Consider the following 13,067-nt stretch of genomic DNA (forward strand, 5'->3'; position numbering starts at 1 on the left):
CACAATACAGTTACAGTCAATGCTCAAATAATACAAACTGTCCCTTTAAGTGTACTGAGCTAAAAAGCACAAAGAAGAATACAAACTACAGGGACTCAAAGTGACCAAACTACATAATTGTTGTCTTTTTTTCCCCAAAGATTTTGCGAGGCTTTTGGTTTCTGGGTACCCATAGCAGCAAGAAAGACCCGCTAGGTGAGACTTAAAATAGGTAAACTAAATACAAATTTCTGGACATAAGAGCATCTGGAATATGCTCATTTATATAATATTTTTTTTATTTTTCCTTTTTATTTGAATCAAAATTGTTTTTGTTTTTTGTAGTTATTTGCCACTAGGAGGCGCTAAGTAATACCAACTTCCCTTAAACTGTTTAACTGTATATCATATTCAGTTTTGTACTTGAACATTTCCCCTGTAAAGATAAAAACTGATTTATGTCATGTTAAAAAAATGATCTAAAACAGTGGTTCTCACCTGGACTGACTTCATGACCCACTATACCACCCTCATTACAAGCCACTACCCAAAACGGTGTGTTTTAGGGGCAATGTGTACTGTTTAACGACTTCTCGTGGTCAAAAAAAAAACCTTGATTCATTGGTCACTTTGAGTCTCGGTAGTTTGCATTCTTTGTAAAACCCAATTTTAATTGTACACACAATGATTTAATGATTTTTATTTATTTAGTAGCTTTGTCTGTGATAATATAATATGTGTAAAAACTTGACCTGCCTTTTTCTGTGGTGTGAAACGGTGGTTGTCAACTGGTATTTGCAGGACATTATCACCATCTGGTGTTAAGAAATATTATTGACCTTCAGTTTTTTTTCTTAGCATTGTTTTGCCAAAGCAAAATCTCCCGCCCAACTGAAACGGGCCTGTGATCGGCTTTTGAGTCGTGACCCACCCTTTGAGAAACACTGATCTAAATGACCCTTACTTCTTGGTACATCTTGTTCTTACAACTGCAACAGCATCACTGTCAATTTGTATCTTTCTCACTGAGAGAACCTTTCTCCCTGAGAGAACCTTTCCCCAAAGGAGAGGGCTCCTCAAGCAACATCTGATTGACAATTGGTAAATTTCCAGTGTGTACTATGTGGTCACAGGGTGTGCTTCGCTCATCCATTTCTGTCGTGAAATGGTCAGGACTTTCTCCATTGGACAGATCTTTGATAACAGTGTAGGTTAGGGCCACACTGCACGAAGTGGGCTTCTCTATCCGCTGAGATCCACAGTGGCACAGCTTTTTAAAGGCGGTGCGGAACTTCTGAGACATGGCATTGTAGATGACAGGATTGATGGCACTGTTCAAGTAGATGCAGAGGCGGCAGAAGAGCAGGAACCAGTTGTCCAGGTAGGCTTTGTCCAGGAAGGAGTTGACAACCACCAAGGTCCGGTACGGCATCCAAAGTAAGGCAAATAGGATTACGACCACAGCCAGCATTTTGGTGACCTATCAGAAAATATTTTGAAATAAAAAGAGCATACAAAATGTTTATCGGGATAGAGTATATATAGAGTAGGGTAAAAATGCCTAAGAGGGTTTTCTGTTGTGGGTTGATTAAAACACATTGGCACCAACATAAAGCGAGTCAAAAATTGTAATTTATTTGGTACTAATTAAGATCCCATATGTTCATTATTCATGGGTACATTTTAATATATTGGTATTAAAATGATTGAGATGTAAACAAACCATAACTGGCAACCCCTACCCGCCCAAATTGTGAACACATGTTTCTGAAAACTAAGGATATTGACATGACAGCAATCAAATTGCTATGGATTAAGTTTTGACATTCATTCCTTAAATTTCTACCGACTTCTTATGTTGATTAGGGTAGTGAAGTAGCCCGTCCCAGCTGACTTTGGGAAGTGGACATGGAGACACTTGACTTGTTTCCAACCAATTTAAATCAAGTCAAGTCTCATTTATTTGCATAAACATTAATCACAGAGAGTTCCAGAGTGTTGCACAACCCCAAAGTTATGGTAGATACAGCATCCTGTAATCTCATCCCTACATGAGGGCAAGGCAAAATTCAAAAAACCCCAACATGAGGAAATATGAGAAACCTTGAGAAGGGACCACACATAAGGTAAACCTATTTCCAGGACAACCAGGCTGTAATGGATGTTGAATTAGTTAGACAAAGAGACTAAACATAGTCAACATCAACAATAAAATACATCTTGTGAGTTTGTTAAGGTTGGTGATGGCCCTAGGGAAGGAACTTCCTCTGAACCTGTTTCTTTCTTTTAAGGGACCTGTAGTGCTTATCAAAGGGCAAAATGTAATAGAGATGGTTGCCAGGATAAAAGATGTCTTCCATAATGCTGTTGGCTTTGTTGAAGTATTCCAAGCCAGCAAGGTCATACAGATTGGGCAGAGAGCAGCCAATAATTTTCCAGGCTGTGGTATTCAATCTCATAATGTATGATTGTTCTGTCTGCTGCCATGCTCCCAGCATACCACATTGCAAGACTGTATGCCAGAACGCCCTCCAATGTGGCTTTAGAGAAGGACACCATCAACTTCTGTTTCTCAAGAAGCCAATTTTCCACTCCTTAATGATACAGAAATACAGTAACATCTTGAGCCATGTGATGCTGTGAGGAGCCCAGATAGACTTTTGTACTACACCGCATTTAAGCACATAGAGGTCCGTTTTTAATGATTATGGAAGTAAAAGATCAAGGGAGCCTAGCTGCATAAAAACAACATTCAAGGATCAACAATCTTCCTGCTTTAACTTTGTAGCATGAGTTTAAAGACTACAAGAGTTTACGGGTGTCGCGCCAAAGTACTACGCTTAAAGCCATATCAAATGTTGTTTTTTTTTGTCTTTATGTTTTATAAGATTAGGTCACAAGGGGGAACATTATTGAGTATTTCTATAAGAAGAATAAAGCCACAATGGAATCTAATTGATTCTAAGATTTTGTTCAACTGTTTACTAGAAACCTGTTCTCAAAGGCTCCACCTTCCGTAGTAAGAGCTGAAAGATGCTGCGGCAGTGGATGCAATTCTTACCTGGGGATGAACTCTTTGGCACAAGACTAACAACACTGCCTTGTCTCTATTCCCTCTAGTATTTCTTATCAAATTTTATTTTTTAATGCTGGAGTTGGCTTTTTAAGGTGTGTCTGGTAGCAACAAATAGCCATCAGCTTGATATGATTTGCAGTTATACACTAAGGTGTTTAGTCATGCCTCAAACTCTTAAACAATGTCATATTTTCTGCTATATTATTTCAGTACATCACAAAAACATTGTAAAACATAACTTATAATACAGTATCTATTGCAACAAACATGATCATTCTGAATTAAGAAAAAATAGAAGAAAAATATATTATCATCCTTCACACAGCAACAAGAAACAGCAATACAATAATCCTTTATTTAAACGGAGTTTACTTTTCACATTTTCGCTATGTCATGAATGCTTGGATCGAGCATTCTCATTGACTAAACAGTTACTCCGCCTCTTTTCTACTTGTGAGTCAATCATGTTGCGGTTTAATATGTACATAAAACAGCTTGCCGAATTTACATTACGTGCGTCCAAATTCTCTTGCAATTTCAAGTTTATCTAAAACCCGACTGACAAAAACAGATTTTTGCAAAGAAAAACAAGAGCGAGGATAACTGCCTATCACTATGTTCTTTTCTCCAAAGAACAGGATGCAGCGGCTCAATTCTGAACAACAGTGAAATACACTTGAGTCACTATGTGTCAGACAGTAATTTGTAGTTTCTTGATAATCATTTCTCATTCTCTCCTGTTCAATCCAAATACTCCGGTTGCGTGGACGTTGTAATCTCCACAATTTGAAGCTGTCAGTTTACACTAGAGGGACAGTGTGTAATATTTTGTGCCTCCTAGTGGTACAAAAAAACTTTCTTCCAGTGAAAAAAAAAACTAGATTTGAATACTGGGCAAAAATACAAGAACATTAAGAATATTAAGGATATTTTTTTGTTTTAAAAAAAGTCGAGAAATTTGTATGACTTTTCCAACATTTGATTTGTCATGGTTGCCAGGGCGCCCAATTGCCTCCGCCCATGGACACCAGCTGACACTCGTTGACAGATTGCTCCCTGTGACTACTTAAATGCTGTCCTTTGAATCGCCTTTTGTCGGAGCGTTTGCGAAACTCTGTTTTGACACGTCAAGCCCTGAGAATCTCCGTTTTTCCTGTGTTTTTGCTCTTGTTTTGCCAAGCCCTGTGAATCTCGTTTTTTTCCTGTGTTTTTGCTCTCGCCACGATCTGTTTGATTTTGACCACTTCCGCGTTCCGAGCAATCTACTCCCCGCGACCAAAGATCTCCGGATTGAGTGTGCGCTCCTTTTTCTTCTCCCCAATAAACTGTGAGTGACGTTACGCAAGTGGGTTCTGCTCCCTGTTTCCTGTCTTGGTCCTGACATAATCCATTCTTGGATCTGCCTCCGCGCTCTACCGTGAATCACTTGCTCTCGATCGCACTAGACAACACTGTGCCATCTAGTGATAAAATTGTACTTTTTTGACCATTGACGAATACAATTATTATTTGACAGTAAAGAAGTTATTTGTTTAAAAAAACATTCGTAAGGTACAATTTTTTGTAAAACAAATGATACGGCTAATAAAATAGCTTGTTCCTTTTCAATATATTGAGTATTTAAAAGGGCAGTGTGTAATATTTAGTGCCTACTAGTGGTTAAAAAAATATATTTCATTCAGTAAAAAAAACATTGTTTTGAATACTAGGCAAAAAGAAAAAACATGAATTAGCATACCAATGTAAATTTATACATAAAAAAATAGGTCAAGAAATTTGTATTTCTTTTACATCAGGGAATCCCTACCTAGTGGTCACCGCCATGTTTGTCTGGGATCCGGCTGCCATGCTGTGCTCCGTGGCACTGATTTTCAATCACATTAAATGATCTTGTGGTCAAATATTACACACTGGGGCTTTAATTGTATAATACTCGTAGATAAATAAGGTTTCTGATTCATGGAGTTTGTCCTTCATACAGAGTGAAGAAAATAGCAATATATAGTATTCCAATCAATTCTGGCAGAGATATTTTGTAGCACTTATGTACGAGACTTCTGGAAATTGGATTGATAATAGTATTGAACTCCGAATGATGCTGTCATGGTTAATCAACAATAACTAAAATAAGCTCAACATTGTGTAAAATGACAAATCAAGTCTATGGAGTTACATGGGGAGTTGGAGCCTATCTCAGATCTCAAGCAGAAAGTCTCTACCCCATTATCTACCCATAAATCAAGATGTATGCTCAAAATCACTCCTTTGAATAAACGTTTCTAACTTATTCTAAAACACTTGTAATATAATTATTTACATTTATTTTGATACTTTTTAAGTTTTTTTTTTTGTTTTTGTTTTTATTTTTGATAAAAGATAAAGCATTATTATGCACAAGCCCTATGTGTGTCATGATTATTAACTAATTCAATAGGAGTCAACGAACATGAGATTTACAAGCAAAGACTATCTGTATCGGATTGGTATCAATCAATACTACCCTGTATTTACTTTAATAAGGCGATACCCAGATTTAAATTACCCCCGCCCCCTTACGGCTTGTGGCCCAAAGACCATAGTTCGCCCACCTCTGCTCTAATGATTTTTTTTCACATTATTTAATTCAGCTTTACTTCCGATTCATTCAGAATCGTCTACCAAGCAGCAGGACCTACCTGTAAATCATATATAAAAGACTGTTTTAATTTCAATGACCTGCCCTCCTTCTCTACTCAGCCTATCAGACGCTTAGTTTTCCGAAGCCTAAGATGCCCATTGACGCTTGCAGATGTTGCACCAAATGGATGGAATATATTCCCGTGTTCTCGCATTGATTGCTTAGCTGTCAAGCAAGTGGAGACTAACGCTGGCTGCAAGTGGTCACATTTACATTCCCACGAGTGCTGCCATTAGAGAAAATTGGATTTGGAGAGTCTATACTATCATTTTTTTCCGCTTATCTTTGTTTCCCTGTGGCGTGCCGGGATTCCATTGCTATACAGTTACTATGTCAAACCCAAGTATGTTTTAATGTATCCAATAAGATAGCAGCATATTCAAAAGGTGCACCTAATAAATGAGCAGAGGCTGGATTGGAATTCTGTGATGAAGATGAACCGCAGTATGAAACCTCATTATGAACAATTTGCATTCAGCCTAAGGCGCCAACATTTTGGGAGGACAATTTTCATGCATATATTTAACTGACTCAAATTGCCGTTCAAGTCTTATTTTCTATTTGTGTTCATAACGGTGAAGTGTGTTTTGGTCAATGGAACAGTGGAATAGAACAGAGGGGTATTGCATAAAAATGAAATTTTAAAATCCAGGCTAATTTAATAAGCACAGCTTGATGTAGTATGGCTGACACATTTTGCCTTTATTGGTTGTACGTTTGCTAAGCCAGGATAAAAAAAAGTAAGGCTATGTCAAGCCAGCTGTAGATATTTGGGATATATGTACGTTCACGCCATCCTCAAATAGACCCCAGGATCAAGTTCAGAATCACACATCAGAAAATGGAGAAGTGTCACAAATCAGGTTTTAAGGCTGCTGGACAACGGCTCCTAATGGAGTTTCATAAAGGTGCGGAATACACTATAAGAAAAAGAGGTCACACGAGCAATTATTGAGGAAAGGAATAAATAATTGCAGACAACTAACACAGGGTCAATTAAATTATACAATATTTGTAGAATATATCAAGTGTATTTTGTTATTCAGTTTTGGGATTTTAGCCTGCCACATAATGGGGTTTGATTCACAGCTAATGCAACAAATATACATATTCTTATGCCTGTTTCTCCTAACATTCTTTTTTTATTATTATATATCTCTGACATGCAAGCAAAGGACCAAGCTTTGCCAGGCAGATAGAAGATTGGATTCGGCTGCTTGAAATGGTCAATGACCGGGAGCTGCAGTACGCAATTTGGCTGACCACACTAAAGCAGACCACATGAAAGAAGCTGTTTGTCGATTTTCTTGGTATTTATTGGGGATGCCTCGACACTAAACCTAGAAGCTGTGCAGCTGTTTCAAAGCCTATGAGTCACATACAAACACACACACACACACACATCTCGATTTATAAAGTACCGTTATTTAGATATATTACACTCGATAAATTCAAGTGGATACATTTATCCTGCAGGGCCATGTCTAGTCGCTCAGTACTTTGTTGTCAATTATCATACATTTCAAACAATGTTAACCCACGTTGCTATCAATGACATTAAAGAAGATTTTTATTTTATTTATTTTTTATTAATGTTAGTTTTTTTCAAGTTAGCCTTAGTAAAGAACAAAATTTTGTCTCTTTGAACAGAAATCAGATGATTTAGAGTTGGGCCTGTGGATACTACATTACCCTTTAAAAAATATTATTTAATACGACCTTTGTTTTTGTGTTACTTTATCACTCTCAAAAATAGCAAAAGTATGAACAGTATATTCATTAAAACTCTAATTGGCAAGCATTCTTAATTGGCAGAGCAATAAAACACATGACAGTACATTTACTTAATAAGTGACTATATAAATTGACTACAAAATGACTTTTGCAATTATACAATAAACAGAGTTCAATGAAATGACAATATAGCCTACATGTAATGTTTTTATGCAGGATACTTAAAATAACGCAACATATCAAGAAAGTCCACGTAAAACCCTTTATTTTCCACAAGATTGACAGTAGAAATGCCGGATGCATCTCTGGGGATATTCTCAGCCTTGTTGTTAGCCTGACCTGGCGCAGGCTAGCTTTTGAGAATAAATCACCTTTGTAACTGAGCCAAGATAAATCTAACCTGCTTAAATGCAACCAGATCGAGGCTAAATTCAGCCAAAATAATAGACGCATCCTGGCTGAATCCCTTATCTTGGTTTCGTGCAATACTCCCCTGGGAAAGTTTTAAGAATCTTAAATTTGAAATTGCTCCAATGCATATCTCAAGTCTCTTTGCAACAAGGTCTGTTTTCCATCATTTGTTACACGCCAACAAGTGGCTACTCATTGCAAATCATTATGCAGGTGATCATGGTTAATCTCCAAGGTGACAAAATGTTAGCGTCTGAATGGAGTCCATTGTTTTGATGAGCTCAGTATTAGCCGTAAGCAAAACCTAAGCCTGCAGCCTTCCTTCACCTTTTTGAAATCCCTCCTTTGTTATCACAGCGGTTTGGCTAATGCTGACCAACATCAACATGTGTTGTTTTTGGTACATGTTCCTCAAACAATCATACTGATGGAGAAGTTAATGCATGTTTGAGTTGGAGTTAAATGATCAAATTGGCCAATAGGGCAGGGACGTCCACAGGCAGCCACACCCATTTTGTTATTTCAGTAAGACTTGTTCTGTCTGATGAACAAACACAGAAATAAAAATGCATCTTATAAAGATATGGTACTAATACAATTTTAAATACATATCTGGTAAGGCGCTTATTAAATAAGAGAAATATATCTGCAAACCACATGAAACTGAAAATGAATGATCAAAATGAAAATCCGATTATTTTGCTTTAATCTCTTAGTCCAAAACGTGGTTCTCAAACTCAATTTGCTTTGGGGCCGCCAGGATTAGGGTCTGAGTGAGGTTTGGCCGCATCGGGTTTTAATCTCCCCAGGTGTTATATGTAAGATGCACGGTGTCACAAAAGTCTGGGTTGCATACCTTTCAATTTATACACTTTCCCCATATTTTATGTTTTTTGATCCTATAAATGTGTATACACCGTATGACAATTTTTGTACAGGATGCCATACAAATAAACATGACTTGACTTGACTTAAATATACCAATACGTGTAATAAGCAACACTACATGTTCTGCAAGTGGGAAAATAACTAAGAAATCTGCAGAAATATTTGCATGTAGTGTTCATTTGATAAATAAATTCAACATGTTTACACTAATTATCTTTGTTTTTTATTCTACATAATCTGTCTTGCTGTAAGTAAATAGGTGTAAGATTTGTTATCTGAATGGCAGCCACTCCAGCAGCTCCCGTGTTATTTTCGATTGTTCTCGATTGTTCTCAGCTCAGGGATGCTGCTGGAAATGTGAATTTCCCTTCGGGGATGAACAAAGTATCTATCTATCTATCTATCTATCTATCTATCTATCTATCTATCTATCTATCTATCTATCTATCTATCTATCTATCTATCTATCTATCTATCTATCTATCTATCTATCTATCTATCTATCTATCTATCTATCTATCTATCTATCTATCTATCTATCTATCTATCTATCTATCTATCTATCTATCTATCTATCTATCTATCTATCTATCTATCTATCTATCTATCTATCTATCTATCTATCTATCCATCTATCTATCTATCTATCTATCTATCTATCTATCTATCTATCTATCTATCTATCTATCTATCTATCTATCTATCTATCTATCTATCTATCTATCTATCTATCTATCTATCTATCTATCTATCTATCTATCTATCTATCTATCTATCTATCTATCTATCTATCTATCTATCTATCTATCTATCTATCTATCTATCTATCTAATAAGTGGGATTGCAATTATTAAAGGAACTGTACAGAATTTAGAAGGTTGTTGCTATCTGTGGCCATCTCCTAGCTTAAAGTCATGATCGCAGCGTCAGTCTGCTCATTCGTGTGCGCGTTCAAGTGTTGCATTTCTTGGTCAACCTTAAATAAGCCCTTATTGTAGTTTGGGTTGGCGTTTGGACTTTTGGGGAAAAAGGCCCTTTCTTACTTTCACCATTTTCATGCTCCACTGACAAAAAAAACTTCAAAACCCTACAGCATTTACCCTAGACACCATTCCTTGACCCTAATGTGTTCTGCCCCAAACAGCTCTGATAAAAGTAAGACAAAGATATATAGGCGCTGTAAAAGATAAAGTTTAAGGGCTCCTTGAACTCTTCTTTATAGAGAAAATATTCTACTTTCAACTTTTTAAGGACACGTCAAATGACTCACCCCACCTTTAACATAAGTGCTTAACACAAGTGCTTAAGAGTGCGTTTTTTCCACACAGAAAAGCGTAAATATTTAGTCCAATATATGTATCTATGTTTTTGCAGGATTCAGTTTGTACTTAAGATGCTGGAAGGGGGGTAAATAATCAAAATTACATATTTAGAAACGGATGACGAAGTCTGGGTAAAGAAATATTCGAGTTTGCTCCTCACCTGCCTGCGCGACGCAACAGTGGCACTACTGGATGAACTTGCACCTATCATCCTTCCTCCAATTTTACTCGTTCCTTTCCTCCACTTGCAGGCATTATCTTTGGGCTCAGCCGGTAAAGGGTTGAGAAATAGAATCCTTGCAATGAGTCCATACAAAACCGTGGCCAGCATGAGTGGCAGCACGTAAAAAACGGCAAAATCGATGAAATAAATAGGCAGGTATTGACTTCTAGATATTCTATAGGCACAGCTCACCAGCACTGCATTATCGTATACTGAAGTTTGCGTGTCGGACAAAAAGAGCCACATGACGCAATAGACGGAGGTGAGCGCCCACACCAAAATGATGATCTTCTTGGCCCGGGACAAAGTGCACAAAAACTGCGCCTTGATGGGGTGACAGATGGCGATATATCGCTCCACTGTGAACGCCGTGATGGAACAAGAGGACGCGTTAATTCCCAAATATTGCAAATAAGTGATCCCCAGGCAACCTGCGTAACCGTACACCCACTGGCCACGCAGGGCGTCGGTGATGTTGGGCAAGCCGGCTGCGGTCAACACCATCAGGTCGGCTGCAGCCAGGCTCACCAGGTAACAATTTGTAGGCGTCCTCATGTGTTTTGTGGTCAAAACCACCAGGATCACCATCATGTTGCCCACCATGCCCACCCCACAAATAAGGGTGACCAAAAGCACGCTGACCGCTTTGTACTCCAGTGCGTAATCGCGCCAGACGCCCAAGGTTTGATTGAGTGACGGCGGAGCGGTGTCATTCCCGGTGGTCATGTTGTCGTCCATGATATAAGAATGATATCAACAAAAAAAATACTGTTATGGTGGGTAAAAAAAACCTCCAAAATCGTGAGGAAAAAATGATCCCCCAGTCTTCAAAAACAGATTTTTATATGCGTCCAGAAACGTTGAAAAATAGCTCAAGAGAACCCCCACAAAATTCCAAACATACTCTCTTTTCTATGATAGATTTCATTTCAAATGAAAAAAATCGTAATCATGAGCGCTGTCAGACAGAAGTTACGGAGTGGCAGTTTGGCTCAATCCCGTGCGTTTGTATGGAAGAGGGAAGGGGAGGCGCACGGAGGCGGGAATTTATGGCAGCGTCCATGCATTTTATTAACACCAAGGTTGGGTGTGTTACTTTAAAAATGTAATCTGATACAGTTATTGGTGACTTGTCTAAGAATGTAATTATTATCATAATCCAGGTACGATAATATTGCAATAAGGTAACTTGATTACTTTTGACTACTTTTGGAATCTACTCCAGTACCAGAAATGCTCACAAAAACAAAATAAACAATCTAAATCAAATTACTAAAATTGTTCATGATAAATGAACAATATAACCTTGAAAAAGAATTGGAGGTGGAGGTAAGATCTCAAGTCCAAGCGCGACCCGTAATTCGAGTGGGGTTCTGGCCTTAGGTGTAAATCACCACGTTCGGGTTCAGTTCGCGGTGTAGGATTTGGAGTTGGATCCAGTCCCCCTCTCATGCAGCATAGCACAGCCAGCGTCGCCGCACATGGCGGCGCGTGATTCTGCACAACACAAAGAAAAAAAACGGAGAACAATCTCAGGTCAGCAAAAGGTAAGCCCCACCAGGTCCTTCGAAACAACTCTGTTTTTTAGGCCCAATCTTATCGCTAACAATACTAAGGTGAGGTAGTTGCTTGAAGTCCTACAAAAAAAAAATGCTAATATTTTACCATGTAGTTTAGTTGAAGAAATAAAAATAAAACTTCCTCTTTCACATGGCTAAAATGATAGGGTCCGTTTTAGTTCATATTAAGAGTACATTGAGATAGTATAGCGGGCAGCATGGTATGGTACCTGAGTGGTTAGCGTGTCCGAGGCACAGTTCTGAGGTCATGGGTTCAAATCCAACTACCATCCTTCCTGTGCGGCGTATACATGTTCTTCTCCCGCTTTCATAGGTTTCCTCTGGGCGCTCCGGTTTCCTCTTACAATCTAAAAACATGCATTTGCGGTTAATTGTCAGGTACAAATTGTCAGGTTCAAATTGTCCCTAGTTGTGAATGAGCGAGTGAGCTGTCTGTCTCTGTGTGCCCTGCGACTGGCTAGCAACCAGTTCAGGGTGTCCCCCTGCCCCCTGCCTGAAGACAGCTTGGATCAGCTCCATGACCCCTACGACACTACTGTGGATGAACGATGCCAATGATGGATGGATGGAGTTTGTATAACATGGTCTGTTGGTTCGAAGTAAAACTGTATTCACTCAACTGTTCAAAATAAACCTTGTGACACACTCAATGCCAACATGAAGATCTGTTATCAACTGTGTAGTGTTTAAAAGAGATCCCCTATCATCCGTAATTATTATATTTAGAGTCAGTTGGAGTAAAGCACAACACTAAAAAACAATGATAATTATTTGTAACTATTTTACTGATTTTGCCCAACTCCAAACAGAGCAAACTGAATTTGGCACCCAAGCTTTACATTGCCCGGTTGGACAGCACACTGTCGAGTCATAGCCATTTCATTTCGGTCTTTGTTTCTGTTCTGGATATTGTCATGTTTGGTTTTGTTTTGACATATATTTTTTGTGACCCTTGTTAGCTTGTTACTTTCTTCCTAGTTTTTGTTATTAAATACCATCCTTATTTTGAGCAGCGCTGCCTCAGTTCCTACTTCTTTTCATGTGGGTCCAGGTTTACTGGGTATGCACGCCGGAACGTATGCATGGTGCAACAGAATACAATTACATTTTTAAGAACTATAAAACAAAAGACTCAGATCAGGTTTCAGCTTATTCATACATATCTGGTTTTGTGTCA

The 13,067-nt window shown here is 38.3% G+C and overlaps 1 protein-coding gene across 1 annotated transcript; it reads right to left on the minus strand.

Annotated features, from left to right (window-relative positions):
• Positions 1 to 985: 985 nt before the first annotated feature.
• On the minus strand, positions 986 to 11,048 carry LOC148371833 (thyrotropin-releasing hormone receptor-like). The gene is made up of 2 exons (XM_088327703.1): positions 10,248 to 11,048; positions 986 to 1,459 (listed from the first exon to the last, which is right to left on the minus strand). Exons 1-2 carry the CDS (start codon positions 11,046 to 11,048, stop codon positions 986 to 988), a joined length of 1,275 nt encoding a protein of 424 aa, XP_088183829.1.
• Positions 11,049 to 13,067: the final 2,019 nt, after the last annotated feature.

The sequence above is a fragment of the Urocampus carinirostris genome, chromosome 2 (assembly GCF_059441175.1).
Source record: "Urocampus carinirostris isolate Australia breed hairy pipefish chromosome 2, RoL_Ucar_1.0, whole genome shotgun sequence".
NCBI classification, from domain to species: Eukaryota; Metazoa; Chordata; class Actinopteri; order Syngnathiformes; family Syngnathidae; genus Urocampus; species Urocampus carinirostris.